General features: G+C 43.8%; 1 protein-coding gene across 2 annotated transcripts in view; it reads left to right on the top strand.

The window, feature by feature from the left end:
- tg (thyroglobulin) overlaps positions 1 to 25,446 on the top strand; it is a 71,210-nt gene that overhangs the window by 38,909 nt on the left and 6,855 nt on the right. For both annotated transcript variants that reach the window (XM_030750212.1, XM_030750211.1), the window contains exons 3-32: positions 753 to 898; positions 1,764 to 1,872; positions 2,659 to 2,756; positions 10,792 to 10,947; positions 11,196 to 11,358; positions 12,637 to 12,743; positions 12,927 to 13,070; positions 13,309 to 13,494; positions 13,726 to 14,225; positions 14,966 to 15,347; positions 15,433 to 15,471; positions 16,093 to 16,323; positions 17,090 to 17,194; positions 17,306 to 17,383; positions 17,700 to 17,803; positions 18,125 to 18,236; positions 18,324 to 18,485; positions 19,679 to 19,870; positions 19,997 to 20,124; positions 20,373 to 20,523; positions 21,175 to 21,324; positions 21,864 to 22,007; positions 22,459 to 22,623; positions 22,735 to 22,839; positions 23,006 to 23,115; positions 23,215 to 23,320; positions 23,419 to 23,616; positions 23,697 to 23,867; positions 23,952 to 24,038; positions 25,296 to 25,367. In XM_030750212.1, the coding sequence (XP_030606072.1) occupies positions 826 to 898; positions 1,764 to 1,872; positions 2,659 to 2,756; positions 10,792 to 10,947; positions 11,196 to 11,358; positions 12,637 to 12,743; positions 12,927 to 13,070; positions 13,309 to 13,494; positions 13,726 to 14,225; positions 14,966 to 15,347; positions 15,433 to 15,471; positions 16,093 to 16,323; positions 17,090 to 17,194; positions 17,306 to 17,383; positions 17,700 to 17,803; positions 18,125 to 18,236; positions 18,324 to 18,485; positions 19,679 to 19,870; positions 19,997 to 20,124; positions 20,373 to 20,523; positions 21,175 to 21,324; positions 21,864 to 22,007; positions 22,459 to 22,623; positions 22,735 to 22,839; positions 23,006 to 23,115; positions 23,215 to 23,320; positions 23,419 to 23,616; positions 23,697 to 23,867; positions 23,952 to 24,038; positions 25,296 to 25,367 (4,528 nt within the window). In that variant the 5' untranslated portion in view covers positions 753 to 825. The remainder of the gene's footprint in view (positions 1 to 752; positions 899 to 1,763; positions 1,873 to 2,658; positions 2,757 to 10,791; positions 10,948 to 11,195; positions 11,359 to 12,636; positions 12,744 to 12,926; positions 13,071 to 13,308; positions 13,495 to 13,725; positions 14,226 to 14,965; positions 15,348 to 15,432; positions 15,472 to 16,092; positions 16,324 to 17,089; positions 17,195 to 17,305; positions 17,384 to 17,699; positions 17,804 to 18,124; positions 18,237 to 18,323; positions 18,486 to 19,678; positions 19,871 to 19,996; positions 20,125 to 20,372; positions 20,524 to 21,174; positions 21,325 to 21,863; positions 22,008 to 22,458; positions 22,624 to 22,734; positions 22,840 to 23,005; positions 23,116 to 23,214; positions 23,321 to 23,418; positions 23,617 to 23,696; positions 23,868 to 23,951; positions 24,039 to 25,295; positions 25,368 to 25,446) is intronic.

Here is a 25,446-nt window from a genome sequence, read left to right as displayed (position 1 = left end):
AAAATGCGTTAAAATTTTTAACGCGTTAATTTCCCCATAATTAATTAATCGAAATTAACGTGTTAAAGTCCCACCCCTAATAAAACTGTATCGCCTGTATTAGTCATGCAGAGGTTTTTAATTTTTAATTTTCTTATAATTTTGATACATGAACAAGTTATTAATAAGCTATAGTTCCAGCCTTTGCCCTGATAGAGGTTTAACATCCACATGCAAATAAAACTGACAATTGCCATTCTCATAAAAACACAAAACTGCAGTAAATACTCAGTGAGTTTAGAAATCAACCCACATGCTGTAAGGCTGTTACAGGTGTGGGTCTGATTCTGCCTGAGGCCTCTGACTGTGTCTTCCCCTGTCCTGTCTCAATAAAGGCTAAAAAGCCTGACAAATTAAATGTACTTTTACTGTTTGTGTTTTGACATTGCTTGTACTGCTTTTGGTGTTGGCCTTTAGTGTCTGTGTGCATTTTGTGTGTTTTATTGAGGTCTTTGTAAGCCTGTTTGTGTCCTTTTCAACTCATAGTCTATACAAATACCTGAGGGAAGGGGGCAGGTGTGGATTGGCTCTTCAGAAACTGCTTCAGTTTGCTCATATAAAAAAAAAAAATAAAGCATCATGATGAGCACTGAGCCACCAGTTTTAAGTCCTCTCATCCAATCAGAAGGCTTCACGGCTCGCCGCTCGCCTCATGAGTTGTAGTCGAGCACTCCTGGTTCCAGCTGGATGGATGAAGAAGTATTTTTCTGTAGGGCCTCCTCACGGTGACTCAGCAGGTGTGCAGGTTTATAAAGAGGCAGCAAACTCCAGCCTGTCAGCACGGAGATGATGGCCTGGCTGCTCCGCATCGCCTGCATCCTGGTCTGCTGCCCCAAGCTGCTGCAGGGCAAAGCTTCAGGTAAGCACAGCTGCTCTTCTTTCTCTTGGTTCTCAGTGTGAGTTTCCTTCATTTCCTGCTGTGAGAAGACAAAATACCTCTGAGGCTCTCTGCCTGCCGCAGGTACTTGCTTATGACATGGTTTATGAGTGGTGTGGGGCTGTTTGTTATTATTTTACTGCGAGCCACAGTGAACAGCTGGGAGCAGGGCTGTGCTGAGAGTCAGATGTAGATGAATTCACTCATTTTATGCACAGCTCTTTACCCCTCTGTAAAAGTCTGAATGCAGTCGTAACCAGGCTGCGGCAGGTTTTCAGCTCACATTTATTAGTTTCAGGTGAGCTGTAATTAAAGCTCATGAAAATCCACTTAATTAAGTTCTTCCATGTACAGCCTGTTGTTGTGTCCTTGTTGTCGGTGCCTCCCTGCTTCCCAGTCTGATTTTACTGGGCTGCACTTTGATCAGATTTTTAAATAAAGCTCATTCGTGTTTCAGTTCTAAGATCTGATTAATTAATAAGACTAAATATAATTTCTTTATTTTAAAAGGTTAATAGATCCACCATTTTTCCAAAGTCAGTGAGTGATCATGTTAACTAATATTGATCAAAAATAACTGTGATGATGAGTTTTACCGTAATCAAGCAGCTCATTGACTCATAATGCACAAATTTACTCACCGTTCAGCTGAATTAACCCATAATTGCTTCTGTGAGGTATTAAAGTATTTCAGAGTCTTTAATTTGATGAACCCTGCAGACATCCAGGACTCAGTCCCTGTTCCATTTACTCATCTGCACTTATTTAATGTTAATTTGAAATGTAATTAATAACTGACAGGCAGTCTGCATGCAGGTGTTTGATGAAGCTGTTTGCTGTCGTTCAGAGTACCAGCTGGAGTCAGAGACTCTGAGTCAATGTGAGCTGTTACGAAGCGTTGCTGTTACCAAAGAGCAAGATGACGTCCCTCACTGCACGGAGGACGGCAGGTTCAGGTACGAGTTTAGTTTGGTTATAACCAAGTAAAGAATCACACACACGACACAATTCATGAGACGATGAAGTGAAAAACTGTGATCACCATCACAGGAAGCAGGCCCGACACTGAGCTGAGCCTGTGCATGAGTAGAGAAAGAAAGTCAACAAAAATGGAGCCTTACACACATCATGAAATGTAATCAGATTACAATCAGACTGTCTGCAGCTGCCTCACGGTAAATACATTTAGCTCAGTTTTAGAGTCTTAGAAGCATTTCTGCCTCATCTTCACTCCAACATCTGTGACAGACATTTTTCCATCAGTGTCCAAAGCTTTGTGCAGATAAATGTGATTTAAACCATGATTGTATTTACAGTAAATGTTTCCAGTGCAGGGAAACTGGCTGACAGCGTCTCAGAGTCAGAAAGATGGAGGCTATAGATTTGATTCTGAGCTGATAATAAATCAGGGAGGTAACACACTCAGAGGTTAACTGAGTTTCCCTCAGCTCAGGATCCACAAACCTGCTTCCTGCTCTGAACTAATGTTGGAAATATTTTTGGCATTTTGTGTCAGCACAGTTTGAAACTCAGCACAGTGGTTGGAGACTAACAGATTTCTGAAATCAGCACAGAGTCTGAGTCACAATATGAACATTCAAAGATATACAATATGCAATTTAAAAACTTTAACTTTTTCCTGGTTTTTTTCCCTTCATGAAGGAGTAACGGCTCTTAAAAGTCCTTAAAATTGCACCTGTGTGAGCCAAATACACAGTTTGTGTTTGTGTGTGTGTGTGCAGACCTGTGCAGTGCAGTGGGCGGGGTCAGGAGTGCTGGTGTGTCGACGCTGAAGGTCAGGAGGTCGTCGGGACTCGAACCAGCAGCTCAGCTCCTTACTGTGAGTAACATGATACGGCTGATTGGAGACGTCACAGATCACATGATGCATGTTTCTGGAAGTTTTTCATTCTTCCCCTGATGAAGTTTGTGAGGCTCAAATAGTCAAAACCAATCAGAAGAACACTTAAGGGGGGAAAAAAAACTTTTAGATAATAAATAAGTTTAAAAAATTCAGTCATTTATTTGTTTAAGTCGAGGGAGGACATCACTTAAAAACTGGCTCAAACATTATTGGACAAATTCTTTTAAAGTCTTATTTTTCCTTCACATATCTCATCTTTAATGTCAGTAAAATGACCTGAGTAAAACTCCGCAGACTGCTTCGCCACCACACTCCTCTCTCCCGCCACCTCCTACATTGCCTCCCTTTATCCTGCAGCCCTGATTAGGAGGAGACGCCCCTGCGGGAGGGAGGGAGAGAGAGAAACTAAACGGCAGGCACCCGTAACATGTCAGAAAACTCATTAAAGACAAAGAAAAAATTTTCCCCTAAGAGTTTCTGAGTAAAAACTCTAATTTGAGTGACATTTAAAAATCCTGAATTCCAAGCTGCCTGGAGCTCAGCAAGTTCAGATCTCAAGGTAAGTTTACAATAATTACATTTTAAATTAACTATTAATTATTAACTATTCCTGCTAATTGCAGGAATAGAATAATCCTGATATCTAACTGGAGAAATTCTCAGCCCAGCCCAGCGCAGGACAGCATCAGCATTGTGCACTGCTAGGTGATCAACTGCTAGCTAGAACCCTGGAGTGTCAAAGTGAAGCTACTGATATACAGGTGGTGATCATAAAATTAAAATATCATGAAAAAGTTGATTTATTTCAGTAGTTCCATTCAAAAAGTAAAATTTGTATGTTATATTCATTCATTTCACAGACGGATATTTTTCAAATGTTTGTTTCTTTTAATTTTGATTATTATAACTGACAATTAATAAAAAAACAAAAAACAAATTCAGTATTCAATATTATGAAAAAGTTCAATATTGAAAACACCTGGTGCCATACTCCAAACAGCTAATTAACTCAAAACACCTGCAAAGGCCTTTAAATGGTCTCTCAGTCTAATTCTGTAAGCTACACAATCATGGGGAAGACTGCTGACTTGACAGTTGTCCAAAAGATGACCTTTGACACTTTGCACAAGGAGGGCAAGACACAAAAGGTTATTGCTAAAGAGGCTGGCTGTTCACAAAGCTCTGTGTACAAGCACATTAATAGAGAAACGAAGGGAAGGAAAAAATGTGGAAGAAAAAAAGTGTATAAGCAACAGTGATAACCGCACCCTGGAGAGGATTGTGGAACAAACCCATTCAAAAATGAGGGGGAGATTCACAAAGAGTGGACTGCAGCTGGAGTCAGTGCTTCAAGAACCACCACACACAGACGTATGCAGACATGGGTTTCAGCTGTCGCAGTCCTCGTGTCAAGCCACTCTTGAACAAGAGACGGCGTCAGAAGCCTCTCGCCTGGGCTAAAGACAAAAAGGACTGGACTGCTGCTGAGTGCTCCAAAGTTATGTTCTCTGATCAAAGTCAATGTTGCATTTCCTTTGGAAATCAAGGTCCCAGAGTCTGGAGGAAGAGAAGAGAGGCACAGAATCCATGTTGTTTGTGGTCCAGTGTAAAGTTTCCACAGTCAGTGATGGTTTGGGGTGCCATGTCATCTGCTGCTGTTGGTCCACTGTGTTTTCTGAGGTCAAAGGTCAATGCAGCCGTCTACCAGGAAGTTTTAGAGCACTTCGTGCTTCCTGCTGCTGACCAACTTTATGGAGATGCAGATTTCATTTTCCAACAGGACTTGGCACCTGCACACAGTGCCAAAGCTACCAGTACCTGCTTTAAGGACCATGGTATCCCTGCTCTTAATTGGCCAGTAAACTTGCCTAAACTTAACCCCATTCGCTTAACCCCATCTATGGGCAATTGTGAAGAGGAAGATGTGATACGCCAGACCCAACAATTCAGAAGAGCTGAAGGCCACTATCAGAGCAACCTGGGCTCTCATAACACCTGAGCAGTGCCACAGACTGATCGACTCCATGCCAGGCCGCATTGCTGCAGTAATCCAGACAAAAGGAGCCCCAACTAAGTGTTGCATGTTGTACATGCTCATACTTTTCATGTTCATACATTTCAGTTGGCCAACATTTCTAAAAATCCTTTTTTGTATTGGCGTTAATATTCTAATTTTCTGAGATACTGACATGGCACACGTCAAGACCACAAACAGCAGTCATGACCCTTAAAAGCTCAATGTCACAAATGCGCAGTATGCCAACTGTTCAATGACTGATTTTGATAAAAATGATTTCATTAGACTGGCATAGCACCCAGTTATTAAATATGTGGCAAGATTTATGTTAAAAAAAAAAAAATAGACATCATGTAGAATTAAAGTACATAATGTCCACTCCATATAAACAGTCAATAGAGCAGCACTTCTACATAACATAAGCTAACACATATCTTGCATATTAACAACTTACTGTTTGATGATGTCATGTCTTGAACAATGCTGGTGCTGAAAATCCCTTTAAAGTTCTGTTTCTGCTTCAAATTAATATCATAATCCTTTCTGTGTAGGCGTTTATTTGCAGAAAAACTTCAAGGCTTCATAAAAATTAATCCAAAAAACAGCAACGTCAGAAGTGTGCTGCTGAATCCTCTTCGGTAATCCTAATAGACTGGATTCAGGCCTGGGAGAAACTTAGCAGGCAACTCCAAGACTGGAGCTTGTGATTGGTTCCATCAAGGAAAAGACAAGCTCCACCATGAATGCATTTTTTTTTTTTTAAATGTCCTACTTTCTTTTTTTTCTTTTTTAGCATAATGTGTTTTAATATGCATTATTAATTCATAATATTTAAAGTCAATGAATCTTATACAAATATTTAAAAAAAAATATAGACATCATGCCATCCACCCCCCTCCTCCCATACGTGGTTTGATCCAGAAGATCGGGACACACCACAGCACTACAACACGGACTACAGCTGAACAATGACAGGTAATTGTGTTTGAAATAATTATTGAAGTCATTTTGATTTTGTTCAATTAAATTTAACGAGTTATAAATAATTTTTACCTGATATTCTTTGCTGAATTACCTGTTAATTATATTCACATTTTCACTCAGTGTGGTTTTTGGGAAGTGAGCTTAGCTTAGCTCTTAGCTTAGCTCTTAGCCAAGTCACTAGCAGCATAGCTTCTTCTCCCGTCCCTCCTGCACTTTCCTGCTCTGTGTCAGATGTTTAGTTACTCCACGGCCTCCTTTACAAGAAAAGATACTTGTAATACATGTAGCTTCGAAGGCCAGGCTCAGTAAATTGGAGACTCAGCTCAGCACTCTGAAAAATTCGGTAGCTAGTGAGGCCCCTGTAGTCGGTGAAGACCAAGGTAGCTTAAACACTGTTAGCTTCCCCAGCAGATCCTGAGCAGCTGGGAAAGCAGGCTGGCTGGGTGACTAACCCATTCTCTATCCGTTTTCTACACTTGGCAACACACCCACCGAGGAACAAACTCTTGTTGTTGGTGACTCTGAGAAACGTGAACCTAGCGACACCAGCAGCCATAGTGTACACCCAGGGGTGTTAGCAGGCCACATTCAAGGAAATGTGAAATTTGATTTTAATAGCAATATTGACTCCAAACGATCACAAACACATTATAATCGACAAAAACCCCCGATTATTATTAAAATGATTTAGTCACTTTCCATATTAGCCCTGATTTATTGTGCAACTGTCTTTGCGGCCTTAAAACGTTACGTAAGTGGCTGGCAACAATGCCAGCACTTATGCTTGAGCATTGTGTTAATTACCATTAATTATCAAGCGGGAAATCTACACGGGGAGTGAGCGACGTCACTCCCCGTGTGTCGAGCCCCTAACAGGAGCATGTCAGCTGTCATTTATGCTTGGTACAAAAACAGTATAGTGTTCACATTATAGTGCATCTTTCTTTTGATGTTTGGAGCTTACAGTATGCCAGGGGTCTTCAACTCCAGGCCTCGAGAGCTGGTGTCCTGCAGGTTTTAGATGTGTCCCTGATCCAACACACCTGAATCAAATGGCTGAATTACCTCCTCAGTATGCAGTCAAGTTCTCCAGAGTCCTGCTAATGACTTCTATATTTGACTCAGATGTGTTGAAGCAGAGACACATCTAAAACCTGCAGGACACCGGCTCTCGAGGCCTGGAGTTGAAGACCCCTGCAGTATGCTGTCATTTTAGGCTACCTTCACTCACTAGTCACAGAGCATCTTTTACAGAACTGATCGATGAGACTTTAATCATGTGTACGTCTTTACTGGTTTTTGGTAAGAGTGTGTCTTCATGTTATCCCTTTGTTGAACTGCAGGTTTCTGCTTCAAATGTGGACATGACATGGCTGATGTCTCAAGCGCCACCGACCAGTCACTACTTCCTGTCTCACACTTGGTACCACTGCAAATAAGGTACGTGACATTGCAACTACAAAGACAAACAGTTTATGTACTTATGTATACTTCGGTCAGATGCCAACAAAACACATTCTCAGTACAGGGTAGTCATTGTCCTCTTATTCATATTCATAGCAGAGATTCAGACATCTGAACTACAGAAATCATCCATGTGGCAAACGCCTCAGGATACAAAACTAGTACAATTATTACCTGTTCTAGCAGCACAGTCCTTGGCCTGCTTCTGAATGTATGAATTCTTCAGTGTTCAAGTTGAATGCTGTTAATTGTAACTTATGGATCATAGTTGATCATTTTGTTTTGTCCTTTGGTTTATGCTGAGGTCACCACCTGATCAGTGGATGTATGAGTGCATGTTGTAACCCAGTGGGTTTCTCGTGCCCACGAAGCAATATCCTGACATGATCTGATATTATAGACTTCTAAATATGGATGACAAAGTGGTCCAATCACACAAACGTCCCCATTTTAGATCATGGACTTTGTGTGTGTGTGTGTGTCCAGTGTTGAGTGTCCCCAGTTGTATGGACCACTTTATGTATTAGTATTTGTGCTTGGTACAAAAACAGTATAGTGTCTTGCCGTTCACAGACTTTCAGCAACAATTACTTTAATAAGCCTATGTTGGGTGAAGCACAATTTCTCAGCTTTCAGAAAACGTTTGGATGTTTCAGATTGGAGAAACATTCGTGTAATTACCATAATTCAAATTACGCTTGCTCTGACATCTAAGCCGTGATATGATCAGTGTTAACCAGCTGTTCACTGCAATTAAGAGCAGGTAACAGGTTAATTGGCGGTGATCACCTTTGGTTAGAGGGTCAATCTGTTGAACTGATAAAGTGAGTTTTTGTGCTGGACTGAATTCTAATACAGCGCCTGTTTTTGTCCATTGTGCACTAATTGGTTGTGTGTGGCTGAGGCTCGGGAAGTAGAGCAGGTCACCTAGGTTGAAGGTTGGTGGTTCAAAATCTGGCTGCTCCGGGCAGCCAGGAAAAGGAATTGCAGCCAGGAATTGAAAGTATAAGTTGCTCTCGCAAGCGTTGGAGTATGAATGTGTGTGAATGTTAGACAATTAAAAAATAAAAGCCCTTAGCTTAGTTACATAGGGAAGTGCTTGTACGAATGGGTGTGAATGGGTAAATGTAAAACGTGTTGTATAAGCGCTTTGAGTGCTCAGAGTAGAAAAGCGCTATATAAGAACTAGTCCATTTACCATTTATATAGTGGGTCACTTGATGCTTTATGTTGTTTTCCTCTTTATCTGCCCTGTGTCCACAAAGCTGCACTAATGCTATGACTGTAAGCACATGCTCAAAATAAATCTGGCCCTACAGCTGTCATCTCAGGGTGACATACAGTTCATCCACACTTTGGCAATCACCCGCAAAATACTTTCTCTGGATAAATGTTCCTCTTTCTCCCTGAAATAACGTTTCTTTGAGATTACTGTCAATACCATGATATTCCAATACAATAGATCCCATTTTTATTGGCCAATTTTATGGTTACATCTGTAATTCTGTGTTTATTGATAATGGCTTTATCTGCATGTGTTACAGATTTATTATATAAAGCTGCATTTATTTTCTTCTTTACAGAATGAGTAGAAAAGCCCAGACACAAATGGACGTAGGAGAAGTGAATGCGGTTGAGAAACACCTGATGAAGTTCATCAGAACATTCATGGTTCTAGGCAAGAGCGACTGCATGGGTTTTTACAAACGGAAACACTGGCATTAAAGGATCGAACATGGGCGGATGTCAAAAACTATGTCAGAAACAGGATCACTACCCTAAAAAGACAGACAAGCCTCTAAGTAAGGACTTTGCTATCTCTGCTGTCTCCCATGTTCATAGTATTAATGTTCTAAACTAAGTTCAGTTAAGCATCACAATGATTTCTTGATGTTTAAAACAAAGTTTATGTAAGTTATTACATCACACATGTTCAAATTGTTTTGGCTTACAGGCTTCTTTTGTCTTTTTCTCAGTTTATTTTGTAGTTTGTTTTGCCTTTTTGTCAATAAAAAACAAGTGAGGCTGCAACAAAGATCATTCTCCTCAAACCTTATTCTCAGTGTATCTGCATGTATGTCACCTTCTTTTTGGGTGTAACATTTACTTGTCATAGTGCAACGGTTTGCTTTAAAGTAAGGTGCCACCCAGGTCTCCCTACTGATGTAAGATTTTACAAACCTGACAAAGCATGTAAGTAACATAAGGACTTAACAACCTTAAATACAGAATTAAAAACAATCTAATTCAGTCAGTTCAAACAAAGCGACCCAAAAAAGAACCTCCAATCTGTGTTTCCCAGTCAAAGCAGGCTCAAAACGAGAATGTGTGCCCAGCACTTCCAAACAACTTGTGCTAAAATTCCAACAACAAACAGCCAGCCATCCAGATCCACCAGGTTTAGCCAGCTGGTCTGACTTACTACACCAGGGTTAGTTTTAGGGTTTTCCACTTCAGGGAATCCTCGTCCTGGCAGTTTCTCCCGGCTGGGTTCCTGACATGAGGTTAAACTACCTGTGGAATTACTGAGTGAGGAGGATAAGTATGCCACATGTCAGGCTGAAATATGCTGTAAAGGACAGTTCTTTCAACTCCTATACTGGTATTTTTGTATGGCCCATAAGACAAGCAATACAGGGGCTGAACTCGAAGTGCCAAATCCATGGAATCCCACTGGTCTTCACATGGCAGGATGTGGGGGTAAGCTATAAAAAACAAACAAAACAAAACAAAAAAAAAAAACCCATGCAGGGCATGTCTTAAAGAAGGGCCATTGGGCTGTCACAATAGATTAAACTGTCATCACGTTTTGTATATATTCAGTTAGTTCAGTTAAAATGATATCAGGTATATTTGTCCCCTGCAGTTCAAATAATTCCTCTTTGGGGAGGTAAGACCAAGCTCAAGGTATTGATTCTCTGAATTGCAAAGCACAAGACCCCAAAGATGAGTTGTGTCAGATTTGTGTATGACCCAAGTCCCCTAAGGTTGCTTAAATATCATATGTCCCCAATCTCAGGGTGAAAAATCAGACTGGACAAAACAAGCTCTAATCAAAAAACTAGTGTGATTTTTGTAATTGTCACATTCATTTACATGGGGTAAAGTTGTCAGTTTCTCTCTAAACCATGTAGAAATAGGTGCATCCCCAAAGGTGGGGTGTTGTGTCAGGTGACCCCTAAGGTGGCCAAAGTACGTATGTGTGTGTGTGTGTGTGTGTGTGTGTGTGTGTGTGCGTATGTTTATAATACCTTGTGGGGACAATTTTCCTGACATATACTACGTTGTGGGGACCAATTGCTCCTTGTGGGGACTGGAACCTTGTCCCCACAAGGGGAAACCCTGTTTTTGGGTCAGGGGTCAGAGTTAGGGCTAAGGTATGAATTGAGTTTAGGTTAGGGTTAGGTATGTGATGGTTAGGGTTAGGAAAAGGGTAAAGGTAAGGTTTAGGCTGTAGAAATGAATGGAAGTCAATGGAAATTCCCCACAAAGATAGCAAAACACACTTGTGTGTGTGTGTGTGTGTGTGTGTGTGTGTGTGTGTAGGTCCATCTCCCTGCCAGCTGCAGTCGGTCCTGCGGTGTTCGCCTTCAGGCTCCTTTGAGTCTGTTCAGTGTGATGCCAGCAGGGGGCAGTGCTGGTGTGTGGATCAGGACGGCATGGAGCTCTACGGCACCAGACAAGATGGGAGACCCCAACGCTGTGAGTATGACTGTGTACTGCTCACACTAATGACTCCAGCATTAAAAATGATGCAGCATGTGAAACTGCAGCGTCCACCTTCACTAAATGTGTTTACAGGCTCACACAACAGAAGCTGCTTCTACAAACATCAGTACAAACCTGGAACTGTCTCTCCTTCAGCTTCCCGCTCTGACTTGTATTAAAGTGTGTTTGTGTGTCGGTCTGAGCTCATCAGACTCACTGACTTGCTGACCTCTGACCTGCAGGTCCTGGCAGCTGTGAGGTGAGGGCCAGGCGTCTCCTCCACAGCTCCTCTGGGTCTTCTTCTCCTCCTCAGTGTGCCAAAGATGGCAGCTTCCTCCCTGTTCAGTGTAAATTCATCAACACCACAGACAGAACAGAGCTGGACCTGCTCCACGCCTTCAACAGGTAGCACACCTGTCTGCGCACCTTCAGCAACAGACCAATGGGACGTGTGTTGGAAATACTATAAATCTGCATTTACAAGTCATTACAGTATGAGTATTCAGTGCTCCTGGTGTCTCAGTCAGATCCTCCCCACACGTGTGTTTAGCTTCATATTTTAGACTTCATTAGCTCTGTAAATGTGTTACAGACGTGTTGTTAAGCCGGCTGTTTATGAAATGGATGCAAGTTAAAACAGCAGTGAGGCTGCTGCATGAAGCTGCTGTGGCTTTGAAGAAGTGACCTTAGTTCAAAACTATAACACTGAAAATCAGTGCATAATATGACGAGAGCAGCTGCAGTCAGCGGGCTTTTCGACCAGGCTGCTGGACCTCCATTGGTGGAGCTGTTGGCCAGTTAACTTCTCACGTTTCAGCTCGAGCTATGAGTAAATGTTTTACATTTTTCATCACAAATTAAAAACATTGTTCACGGCAAAGAATTAACAGATGAACACATTTCAGAAGCAGTGATTTTATGCAAAGTTTCATTCGGTGGCCTGCAGCATTGTGCAGCTCCTGATCACAACAGCACTTCATTTTGCTGCTTTGCTGCCTTTAATTAAAGGCGTCCTTTATCCAGTAAGCTTGTAGTTTAAACTCTTGTTAGCAACATTAATAGTTTTGAAAGAAAGGAGGGGCAGCACGGTGGCGTGGTGTTAGCACAGCTGCCTCACAGCAAGAAGGTTCTGGGTGTCTCTCTGTGAGGAGTCTGCATGTTCTCCTTGTGTCTGCGTGGGTTTTCCCGGGTATACTGGTTTCCTCCCACAGTCCAAAGACGTGCCGTACAGGGTGTACCCTGCTTCTTGCCCCATGACAGCTGGGATAGCCCCCCCCCCCCCCCCCCCCCCCCCCAAGCTATATGCAAATTAGCAAGAATGATAAAGAATGATTAAGGATCAGAGACGGTGCTTCATATTAACCTTCTCCTGAACCCATATCACTGTAGTCATGTCCTTCATATTCACACCTACAGTTTGTGTCGACATTCTGCGTGTAAGAAAAGAAGAGACCCAAAGACAAACAGAGTCCAAAAAGCCACATACAAAACATGAGAAACTCACAAAACACACAAAGATGGCAAACTCAGAAAAGACCTGGAAGTGACAGGTGGTGCAGAACACAGGTGGTAAAAAGAGCAAAAGGTGGAGGAAAAGCCAACTGATGAGTAGGACAAACAAAGATTACAAAATCAAAGAGGAGGCGGCTCCGTGCGCATATCTGTGCATATTTGTTGTTTCAGGTTTCCAGAAGCCTTTGAGACGTTCGGCAGCTTCAGGGCGCTCTTCCCGCTGGTTTCCTCGTACTGCTTCTGCTCCGACAGCCGAGGCCGAGAGCTGGAAAACACAGGTACACACACGGTGTTATTCACACCACCTGCCAGTGGTCATAATGTTGCCTCATCTGTGTGTGTCATCTGTTTTCTCCCAGCTCTGAGTGTCAGGCATCTTTCTGTGTCTGCACATTGAATTAATTACATTCTATGTTTACTGATGCATTACACGAACATGATGGTGTGTTCTTCCTGTCCAGGTGTGGAGCTCCTGCTGTCCGAGGTGTACGACTCTGCGTTCTCCGGTCTTCGCTCCGGCCACTCCGTCTCTCAAACCAACATCTACCGAGTCCTGCAGAGGAGGATGCTGGGAGTCCGCCTCGCCCTCACCGGACACTTCAGATGTAAAATGATTTAGAATAACGCCACCTGCTGTTTGAAGCAGTTCAGTCTTTAAGCTTCACTGACAGTGACTTTGCTGGTCAGACCTGTTGGTGTCAGCAGGATTTACTCTTTTCGTTTTAAACAGCTTTAAAGCACTCAGACAGATGATGCTTGCAGGTATTCTCTAACTGTGGGACGGTGGGGATGGTAGCTGCAGAGGATGGTTGAACATAGTTATCTTCTCCCGCTCTGTCTCAGGTCCCTCTCCCTGCGAGGAGGAGCGGCGAGCAGCGATGGAGGCCAACAGCGTCTTCGTCCCGTCCTGTGAGAGCGGAGGAGCCTTCACCTCCAAACAGTGCCAGCAGGGGGGACAGTGCTGGTGTGTTGACCCTGCGGGGCGAGAGCTTCCTGGGACACGACAGCAAGGAGACTCCCTGATCTGCAGTGAGCGTTTCAGCTCATATTCCTCATCTCTTTATGTCATTCTGAGTTTCCAGATGGTTTTTCCTCTTAATTTCTCTTCTTTTCTCAAGTTTGGATCTCATCTTCTGTTCAAGCATCCTTCTTTACAGCTCCTGATATTGTCTCTTGTCTCGTGCTAAACTCATTTAATCTTTTTTCTTGGTTTCCTTTCTCTTTTCATCCTTTGTTTTTTATCTGCTCCTCGTCCTGCAGGTTCAGGACCAGCCGACTGCCCCTCTCAGCGTCGTCTGGCTCTGTCCCGTCTCTTCTCTGGTCCCGTTGAGCCTCCTCTTCAGACCTCCTCTAGCAGATCTCCAGTCTCCTGTATCTCCCTCCTCCAGCCTCTCAAGGATCTCCTCCCAGTAGATTATGATCCCACCTCCTTCTTGTCTCAACTGATCGAAGTCCTGCATGGTCTGTTCCCCTCTGTGGGGGGTGCTCTGCAGGCTCTCACTCGCTCCACCCCCCGCCGCTTCCAGGAGAACCTGTTCGGAGGGAAGTTCCTGAAGAGCGCAGCAGCTTTTAATTTCAGCGGGGCGGTGGGATCTCGAGGAGCTCTCAGTCTGGACTCTCAGACTGTTGCTGTCAGCCTGCAGAAGAACCAGGACCTGGTCCAGTCTGTCAGCAGAGCCCTGGAGGACCCCGCCTTCCTCTCCGCCCTCCAGCAGACACTGACAGGTCTCAGCGGCTCCCAGGCTGCCTCTGTGGAACAGGTGTGGCACAACACATCCTCCAACGTCTGATAACATTCACTGAGCTCAGAGAAATCCGTAAATTAAATCAGTCGAGTTGTTGTTTGTATTGTTACCAAGCTGCAGTGCATGTATGTGGATCAACCACCACCTCCAAAGGGGACAGCCCCCCCACTAGGGTTTAAATACCTGAGACTCTCCACCTTTAGGTTTTTTCCAGCCCTCAAGGCGATCTGAATGACTGAGACTCTGCACAGACGCGTATGAACACGGGTTCATTTTTAAGAATGTTAAAGATGAGCAGGTCATCACACTTTGAAGCTGCAGGAAATAAGTGTGTACAGTGAATACCACACAGCGCGCTTCCTCCTCGTCTCTGTCCCCTCTTTTCCCATCTGTCTCTGCTGCAGCTGTCCAAAAAATGCAAACTGGGCCAAAGGAAAAAGTAAAATCACCTTTGGGAGACCCTTTCAAAATTCATCTGTTAATCTCACCGAGCATCAGGCACCCATGGGCTCAGCTTTGGCCTTTATTCAGCCAGAAAGGATCAATGAAAACTGAAGCTTTTAGTCCGACGGTGTCCTAATTTAACTCCAGATGGACACTTTTTTAGTTTTTGGATCAAACACGATGAAAACAGGCTCACATCTCATTCAGCAAAGCTTTGGCAGCCACAGTCTCTCTCTTTCATCTCGAGCAGTGTGTGTTTGCTTTTGTGTGACTGACTCATGCACAAGTAAAAAAATGCTGCTCCTCTCCAGGTTCTGACTCCTCTGCTGCGTTCCTGCTCTGACGATGAGGACGACACGGCGGCCGTCTTTGTTCCCAGCTGCACACCGAGCGGTGGTTTCCAGGAGGTCCAGTGTCAGGGTGGAGAGTGTTGGTGTGTCGACCCTCAGGGGCAGGAGGTAGAGGGGTCTCGAACCGCAGGTCGACCGCCTCGCTGTCCGTCCGGCTGTGAGAGAGCGCGGGCGATGGCCCTGAAGGTGAAATCAAACATGGCTGCCGGTGCTGAAATCCACATCCCGGCGTGCTCGGAGGACGGAGACTTCCTGCCGCTGCAGTGTGTCGGCCCTCGCTGCTTCTGCGTGGATGCTGAAGGGAAGACGATGGCTGCCGGGCCATCGGGGGGCGCTGTCACATGTAAGACATCACAGAGATGAACAAAAGATTTAACATGTTCATGAATATTTGACCTCAGAAAGACCATATTTTTGTTTTGTTTCAGGTCCAGAGAGAAAACCGCCAACGCTCCCGTCCTCTACAGGTCAGATAAAACCTGAACTCTGAATCCTGATCAGTTATTTAAGCTCCCAGTTTCATCTGTGGTCGCCTGAAAACAACCAATAGCCAAAGAACCTGAGGGCTGCAAACGACCCATAATGCAACACTGTCGTTACTCCCTCAAAAATATCTGTCAGTAGCTGACGACACATAATTGTGTAGCTCTTGTGTTAAAGATCATTTTGCACATTTGACAAACTAATTCAATAATAGAGAACTTCAAATTCAGGGCTAATACAACAAACACTACATCAGTGCTTTTATGGAGGACCAAAACTCCCAAAATAAAGGAATAAATACTCTAAATAAATGAATGTAATTAAATTTACCAGAAACATTAAAAATTGATGGTATTAATTAATTTGAAAAAAATAAAACATTACATAAAGTGTGAATAAATGATAAATTGGAAATTAAAATGCTAAATTAAATGGAAATTTTCTTTAAATGAAAACAAAGATAAATAAATAAAAGTAAAAGTTTTGTAAATTTTTTAAAAATTTTGGCAGCTTATGGCCTCCATATAGAATAACATATCTCCACAGAAGAGTCTGAATTTAAGCTCGTGAACCTCGGTGACCGGAGTCATCTGTGGTCTCTGCAGGTCGGTGCACACAGACGTTGGCTGAGGTCGAGACCTTCAGACAGGAAGTGAAGAGCATCATCTCTCTCTCTAACTCCTCCCACATCCCTCTGGGATACGGATTCCTATTGGCTGAAGGTCTCTATCTGACCCCTGAGGAGCTTCAGATCAGTCAATCAGAGGAGGAGCTGCGAGTCTCTGACGGGCTGCTGAGGCGGCCCAGAGCTGCTCTGCGATTGGCTGCTTTCTCCAGTGAGTCAAAGTTAGACTCAGACTCTGTCAGATTAATATATTTTTATCATGGAATAATTACTAGTAGTTACAGCCTCATTTCTACCTGATTCCTTTAGTCCCAGGAGCTGTTTTTAAGGAACTAAAATAAAAAAATGTGCTGATGTTTGAGAGTTTTCTTAACACCTCATGTTTGTGTGATGGGAATCCTGTCCACTGCAGTCCTGTAGGTGGCAGATATGCAGAAGACAAATACCCCACCCATCAGAAATCTTCAGTCATTCCCCCAATCAGACCCTTTTTTAAAAGAGGCCTCACAGAAGCTAGATGCAGGTCAATAGAAAAAAACTGGAAAAAACATGAAAAAAACAAGTGAGAGATGCAACAATGAGATGAGAGGCTGTGGCAACAGTGAATCAGAAACCTAAGATTATATTTACTGATTGATTAATTTGTGAAACACTAATAAGCTCACCCACATTTGCACACAAACCCACACTTCATCCAGACCTGCAGCTCTGATGGAGACAGGTGAGGTGTTTGCTGGTTGTTACATTTTTATAAATGTAACCGGAGTTACCGGAGTCATTCTTCAGAAACTGCTTCATTTCCCCCCCTGAATTATTTTGAGCTCCAGTCAGAGTCTCAGGCTGTGAGCTGTTATATTTAGAGTTACTCCGTCTCTAATGCAATGTGGTGTGAGTGAAAGGAAAGATGCATCTCATCTCTGATCGTCTCTGCTTCCTGTTGTCACACTGACTGTCATCTTCATCTTCTTCATCCTCAGCTGTTCAGATGCTGCTGCCTCCTCAGCGTCGCTCGTACCAGCCGTTCACTCCACAGTGTGACGCTTACGGACGCTGGCTGCTCACACAGTGCTACCACAGCACAGGTCTCCACACACACACACACACACACACACACACACTCTTTTCTCTTTGTGAGGAGCTCAGTGTAATTACTAAATAAACGTGTCCAATATTTCCATGTTTGTGTTTTTCAGGTCAGTGTTGGTGTGTTGATGAAGATGGAGAGTACATCTCTGACTCTCTGACCAGCCGCTCACTCAGCCTGCCCAAATGTAAGATACACACACACACACACACACACACACACACACACACACACACACACACACACCAGCAGAGGGAGGTTAAAACAGGAAAACAATATGTGAGAGGGTTTTTATAGCGAGAGCGTGTCAGACTCAAAACAGCACCACAAACCCATGTTTTATGACGACACAGTGTTCAGTCAGGTATGAAACGATCCTCACATCTTTTTCTTTTCCTCGCTGGTACATAAAATCAAGTTGCTACTGTAACAATTCAATAAAGTTCTCTTATCCACATTAATCTGTCATAATCATAACTTTCTTTTTTTCTTTTTTGCTGCAGGTTTGACTCGCTGTCAGAGAGCAAAGGCTCAGTCCCTGCTCTCTGGTTGGATGAAAGGCTATGACAACACTACCTCCTCACCTTACCTCCCAAACTGTGAGCAGGTAGGATCACATAACATCATGCACACACCCGTTTCCCCAACAAGCTGAGAGGCCTCTGAACACACAATCAGCCAGTAATGAAACTTTTTCACATCCTGTTTGAAGGATTCATTTGGCTTTTTGAAAAACAAAATTCCACAGAGTCTTAACAGGCTCGGTCTGAGATCACCCATGATAATGGATATTTTAGGCTGGAACGAATGTCTAATCAATTCATTTCTAATCAGTTTAGGAAGAAAAAAATCAGGTAGTGTTTAGATATTTGAAATTGTGACTTTATTGTCACTAATTGCCACACTTTTGACACTTTGTGTGTTTCAGGATGGTCGTTTCTCAGTGCTTCAGACAGGAGGCGCTGCAGGCTGGTGTGTGAACCCTCTGACAGGAGAGACGATACAAACGGCCACACCAAACGCTGCAGGACAGCTTACATGTATGTACACGCACACACACACGGGCTGCCCTAGGTCATGTGTTTACTGTCTTGCTTGACTCTGTAAATTCTGTGTGTTGCATTCAGGTCCCAGCTGGTGTCAGCTGCAGGGACTTCAGTGTCGCCCTGATGGCTCCTTCACCCCGCTGCAGTGTGATGTCACTTCCTGCTGGTGTGTGTCTGAGAATGGGCAGGAAGTGGGTGGAACAAGAACATCTCGACAGACAGGCCGCACTCCATCATGTGACCGTAAGAACTTACTGACCTCTGTGGTTGGTTTATTTATTACAGTGAACAATTCAGTTCAATTCAGTTTTATTTATATAGAGCAAAATCACAACAAACAGTCACCTAAAGGTGCTTTATATTGTATTAACCTACAATAATTAGAAAGAAAACCCAACAGTCAAACGACCCCCTATGAGCAGCACTTGGTGAGAGTGGGAAGGAAAAACTCCCTTTTTAACAGGAAGAAACCTGCAGCAGGTTCAGGCTCAGGGAGGGGCAGCTGAAGGCTCTGCCTCCCATTCTACTCTTAAGTATCCGAGGAACCACAAGTAAGCCAGCAGTCTGAGAGTGAAGTGCTCTGTTGGAGTGATATGGGACTATGAGGTCTTTGAGATAAGATGGTGCCTGATTATTCAAGACCTTGTATGTGAGGAGAAGGATTTTAAATTCTATTCTAGATTTAACAGGGAGCCAATGAAGAGAAGCCAGTATGGGAGAAATCTGCTCTCTCTTTCTAGTCCCTGTCAGTACTCTAGCTGCAGCATTTTGGATCAGCTGAAGGCTTTTCAGGGAGCTTTTAGGACAGCCTGATAATAATGAATTACAATAGTCCAGCCTAGAAGTAATAAATGCATGAATTAGCTTTTCAGCATCACTCTGAGAAAGGATGTTTCTAATTTTAGAAATATTGCGCAAATGCAAAAAAGCGGTCCTACATATTTGTTTAATATGTGCATTGAAGGACATATCCTGGTCAAAAATGACTCCAAGATTTCTCACAGTGTTACTGGAGGCCAAAGTAATGCCATCCAGAGTAAGTATCTGGTTAGACACCATGTTTCTAAGATTTGTGGGGCCGAGTTCAAGAACTTCAGTTACATCTGAATTTAGAAGCAGGAAATTAGAGGTCATCCAGGCCTTAATGTCTTTAAGACATTCCTGCAGTTTAACTAATTGATGTGTGTCATCTGGCTTCATTGATAGGTAAGGCTGAGTATCATCTGCATAACAATGAAAACAGCTGGCTGCACAGTCCTGAAGTACATGGACCTTCTGTGTCTGCCAGTTTATGTTCACCAATGTTAATGAACCTCACTTCCTGTCTCTTCAGTGCCCTGTAGGTGAACTGCATCCTTTTTCCCAGTAGTAGGATCAGCAGGAAGTGGAATGGCTCTCTGTAGCTCGGCTCTGATGGTGCATTCTCTCCTCTCCAGGTCCTCTGTGTCCCGCCCCCGTCATTAACCATGGTACCCTGGTGTGCCGCCCACCAGCTGATGGACGTCAGAGCTGTGACCTTGTTTGTTACCATGGCTACCAGAACTCACTTCCTGTCAGCAGCTTCTTGTGTGAGACTGCAAGTCGTAGATGGGGTGGAGACATCAAGCCATTGAGTGGAGCCTGTCAAAGTAAGATGCCTGACCTCTGACCTTCCTAAAGGGTCTTACTGATGCTTTTAAAGTTTTAAGTTCATTGTGCCACTTTTTTTTTTTTCTATTATTAAAATAAGGTTTTATTCTGTTTTCTATTTTCAGTGTCTCAGCCCCCACAGTCAGTGTCCTCCTCTCAGCTCTGGTTGTTGCCATCGTCCTGCTCTCAGATTAACAGGTTACAGTCTCTGCTGTTCAACACAATGGCCAGCAGGGGGCTCTGCTCTGCACAGGTAAACTTACCCACACCGTGCTTTTCATTACTACCTGATCGTTTATAGACTGTTAAAATCCTAAATCATCTTCATCTCTTCATTAATGTAGGCATAATTATCTTCCATTCAGCACTCGGGTCTTATTGAAAACACTGTTATTTTTATAGTTTTAGGGGTGGGCATTAGTTTGGATGTCAGCACATACTTTCTTTTCCCTGTTCAGTGTGTCTTTGTGTGTGCCTGTGTGTGTGCATCTGCTTTTGTAGCTTCCCTCATCAGGCCGTGCGGTGCCGCTGTGTGACAACTCCTCAGTGACTCTGCAGTGTGATGATGGTGACTCACTGAGGTTAACAGTGAGATGGAGTGTTGCTCTCTCTTACCTCCCGACCTTTGACCTCCCAGACCTCCATGACATTGGTGAGCAGACCATAGACTGAAAATGGGCGTAACCAACATGATGTCAATAATAATCAGTTTCTGGACTTGATTGATTGATACTTTATTGATCCCACAATGGGGAAATTACAGTTAACAGAACTTTCACAGAGTTTCACACATTTTTGCTTTTATTCTTCAGTCTGCATGATGTCATTGTGAGTGCAGAGGCTCCACCCATCTGCTATTCAACCCTTCTGTTTACAATTAGAAGCCAATCAGGAGATAGCTAAAAGGGACTGTGATGTTAAAGTGGGAGGAGCTTAAACAGTTTGTCCCAGGAAAATGAGCTCAGGGGCCACTCTATGGCCCATTTAGTACCGTGAGTCATGCAGAGCTGCTCTAGTCGAGTCCAAGAATGAAAGTACGAGTCTGGATATGAGTAGAGGAGGTCCACTTTTAACCTTTTAACTATTTGCTCATATTTAAAGTATGAAACTAAATTGAATGACCTGAAAAGGAACATGTTTTTAAGTGGAAACAACCTTTAATGACATGACAGAGACGGCAAAAAGGTTGGGAACACCTGCAGCAGAGTGTGTTTCAGCACCAAAAAAAAAAAAAAATCACATTTTAGAAGAGAAACTAATTCCAGAGGGTTTGATGTTGACTTTTTTCCAATATAAATTTCAGGACTCTTCCTGAATGAGTTCAGGCTTCTGGAGGGACTTCAGGGAATTCTGCGGTCCATGCTGACATCACAGCCCAAAGTGGTTTCCGTGACCACACCAAACTTCGCTTGTTCCCGTGGTTACCATCTGGACAGTGAAGGCGAAGGCTGTGGTGAGTCAGCTCAGATGTCCAAACTCTGGACCACAGCTGGAACGTCCAAAGTTTCACAGTTCAGCAGCCGTCTGTGGTTTAATTTAAATGGGACATTAAAACGACATCTTTCCAATTAAACCCGCTCAAAGTTTTATGACTTTGCCCCAAATTAAGGTTGAAAAGGCTTTTTTACATCTTCTGCACACGTGCAAAGTTCCAGCAGCTCAGGCCAGAGCGCTTCCTGCTACTGCCAGGAGCTAACTTTCCTGCATTAATGTGGTGAGACATCAGCCTGCAGCTGAACTGTCCTGAGACTGTGCTGTGTGGATCCAACAGCACCACTATTTCAGCTGTTCATCGGCTCTTTGGGAACAGAGGCGGGACAGCCGGCTCCTTTGAAACTTTGGTCCATCTAAGACTTGTTACTTATACCTGAATAAAATAAGAACAGGTGTGTCTTCACCTGGAGCTGAGTAAGCAGTATGCAGCCTCCCCGTGTCCGTCTTTGCAGTCGTCTGTTCGTCCTGTAACTCAGTTTAGTTTCTCTCTGTTTTCAGTTGCTTGTCCTGCTGGCAGTTTCTCCCAAGAGGGGGCGTGTCTTCTGTGTCCTCAGGGGACCTATCAGGATGAAGAGGGGCGGGACTTCTGCAACAGGTGTCCCAAAGGCTCCTCCCCTGCTGGAGCATCATCTGTCAGAGAATGTGAGTGTTTTAAAACCAGGATTAATTTATCGATTAATTGACTGAACTAGAATTAATCAGCGTCTTGTTTAAGGAAAAATGTAAAAGATTTTGTTTCCATCTTTGCATGTGTTGCTTTTATTGTAGTGCATCTCAGTTAATGTGTGTGAGTGAGTACATTATATTTTAATTATTTGGGTTATTACTGTGGTTTGGGCAGAAAAATAGACACTGTCTGGGTGTTACTCTAAAATCTTTATCTGTTGCCCTCTTTTAAAACACAGTTGCAGTCAAACTTTAATTGTGTGCGCCATGTTTCACAGGTGTGTGTTTATTATGCATATTTCTCTAAAGATCTCTGATCTATAATCAATATGACCATCAAATATTTTAGAGAAGAGTTGCTGTCAACAACTTTCAGTATGTTACATTTTCAGCACCACATTTTAAAATGTGTGTGTGTGTGTGTCAGGTGTGACTGAGTGCCAGAGGCGGGGCCTGCGGTGTTCACAGCAAGGTGACTTCCTGCCAGCACAGCCTGATGTCCTCTCCGGCAGGTGGAGGTGCTTCAGCAGTGAGGGGGTGGAGCTTGAGTGGACCAACAGTGACAAGACTCTGAATGATGACGAGTGCTCAGGTTGTAGCTGCAGCAGCCAATCAGAATGGCTTTCCAGATGTTTGTATGTTTCTCATTATTCTGTGTGTGTGTGTGTGTGTGTGTGTGTGTGTGTGTGTGTGTGTGTTGCAGTTCTCAGCAAATTTAGAGCTGTTCCCAAATCAAACCTGATTGTTGGAGCTGAAGATGCTGAAGTGCTGCAGACAATGACCTCTGACCTCACTACCTGTGTCCAGGGTAATGCGCGTCTCTTATTTTTAGGACCGTTAGAGTTGGATGCAGGAATGTTTGGAAGGATTTGTTGTTTTCTGCTTTTGCTTCAGTCTGAGGCAGAACTCTCAGTGGAGCGTTTCTGGTTTGTCTGCTGTATCGTTGTCACTGTGCTGCCGTTTTTCTCTCACAGCTTGTGCAGCAGAGCCTTCCTGCCACCATGTGGCGCTGTTCAACAGACAGACTCAGTGTGAACTGTACAGCACACACACACTGAACACATACTGCAACTCCTCCCAGCAGGTATACACCTGTACTCACCTTCATCTGTCTCTAAAACAGCAGTTTTTCCAACAGGTAACAACAAAATAAATTAAAAAAATAAACCTTTTTTTTTCTCAGGCCAGTGGTTTTCTGGGTAATCCTCAGGCCGAGCTGTTTGATTCACTGAGCTGCTCTCTGAAAGTGAGGGGCGGAGCTTCAGAACTGCTGGTCATCAGGAAGAAAGGTACTGTTATTATGAGGGACAGGTGGCTCAGGTGTGCCTCCAGCTGTGTGCACCTGTGTGTTCAGTCTGAAGAGTGTGTGTGTGTGTGTGTGTTTCAGGTGCAGAGTTTTCCTCGTGGCAGCAGCAGAAGAGGTTTGTGAGGATGAGGATGATGAAGGCGGTCTCAGGTGTGTTCAGGACTCAGGTGTTCTCTGGTCAGACGTCTCTTTCCAACGCTCATCGTTTCTGTCAGGACGGCTGCAGCCGCGACACCTGCTGCGACGGATTCATCCTCAACCAGAACAGCCTGGTTGGAGGTATGTTACCATGGAGACAGGATCAGGTGATAGATGACGATTGACAGAGTCCCGCATCATCTTCTGCTTCTCCCTGTCAGGTTCTCTGCTCTGTGGTTGGCTGAGAGCTCCATCAGTGCTGATGTGCGGGGACCAGGACTGGGATGTGATTGGACAGGGAGCGGCCAAACGCATCTGCGGGGCGGGGCTTACTTACAATGAGAAGCAGCGCAGCTTTGTGTTTGACTTTGGAGGACAGAAGTTCACCATCAGTACGAAAATAAACTCACAGCTGAAACACGTCACTATTAAAACACGTAAACGCACGACTGAAGTGTTTTGTTTTTTCCTTCCAGCTGATTCTGCTCTGCCCGCCGACAGTAAGAACAGGAAGGACTATCAGGCCTCCATCATCAGCTTCCAAGCCATCTACCTGAACACTGGTACCTGACCTCTAATTTGAGGAGAACATCTCAGTACTTCGTTATAAATAACAGAGAAATATGATCAGCTGCCTGTCCAGTGAGTCTCATCCTGCACCTGTGTTGGGCTGCTGTTAGTGATGGTAATCTTTGTTCTGTGAGCTCTGCTTCAGCCCACAGCAGATCTCCAGAGCAGAAGCACAAATATCGCAGTGCAAGACAGTGCAGTGTGCTCAGCTGCAGGATCACATCCTCTCTGAGGAAGCAGCAGAATTAGAGCAGAGCTGATTCACTTCTGATTTAGGAGATGTTCTAGGAGAGGTGGCAGGGTGATTAGCCTCAGATCCTAAATTCAAATCCACCATCAGGACCTTTCTGTGTGGAGATTGCATGTTCTCCTCATCTCTGCATGGGTTTTCTCCAGTTACTCCAGTTTCCTCCCACAGTCCAAAGACAGTTAGTGGGGTTAATTGGTATTAGGAAAATTGCCCATAGGTGTGAATGTGAGTGTGGATAGTCTGTCTGTTTCTCTGTGTTAGCCCTGAGGCAGGCTGGCGACCTGTCCAGCTGTACCCTGCCTCTCACACACTGGGATAGGCTCCAGCTCCCCTGCAATCCTGAAAAGGATAAGCAGAAGAAAATGAAGTGGATGGATGATCTATGAGAAACTGGTGACATTTCAGCTGAGGGTGCTTAACAGATAAGCTATGATGAATAGGACTGAATGGAGCTAAAATAATTACTTACGCCTGATTCTAGAAAAAAAAGAAAAACCTGATTTGCTGATAAAACAACACATCCTTCAGCTTTTCTTCGTGATTTCACCCATAGAACCTCAGCATTCTGCTGCAGCATGCTGATTGGTTGGATAAAGACTTGGGACAGACTTCCTCTCTTGATGGCACCTGTTTCCTGTTTCCTGTAATGTTGTTCATGGTGCTGTGACACTGCTAATACTTGCTCAAAGTAATTGAACTATTACCAAAAACTCTAAAAAAAAAACAAACAAAAAATCTTAAAATGCAGCCACATCTATGCTCTTGAGCCCTTCTTTCAAAAACATGATAAAAGGAAAATGTTTCCTTTCATCAATCGAGCCACATTTATTCTGGGAAAGGTTGAGAGCGCCCCCTATAGAACAAGAATTGTGAGTTTGATTATATTAGAAGGTCTCTGAAGATAAAAAAATGAGCACCACAGAGAGGCAGCCAGCCTGCTTCATGATATTGTTTGTGACTCAGTTCTGGTTGTTTCTCAGTTTTGTGTTGTGTTGTGCAGATGCAGCTTCAGCTGTCGGCGGCTCTGCTTCTTCTTCCTGTGCTGCAGCTGAGCTCAGTCCTCCTCTGGAAGGTTTGCACAATCTAAACAGACTAAAACCATAAATGTGCATCAGAGGTTTGAGTGTGTGTGTGTGTGTGTGGGGGGGGGG

This window comes from Archocentrus centrarchus, chromosome 16 (genome assembly GCF_007364275.1).
Source record: "Archocentrus centrarchus isolate MPI-CPG fArcCen1 chromosome 16, fArcCen1, whole genome shotgun sequence".
In the NCBI taxonomy this organism is placed as follows: Eukaryota; Metazoa; Chordata; class Actinopteri; order Cichliformes; family Cichlidae; genus Archocentrus; species Archocentrus centrarchus.
The sequence above is the reverse complement of the archived record's forward strand: the minus strand, read 5'-3'. Positions and strand labels throughout refer to the sequence as shown.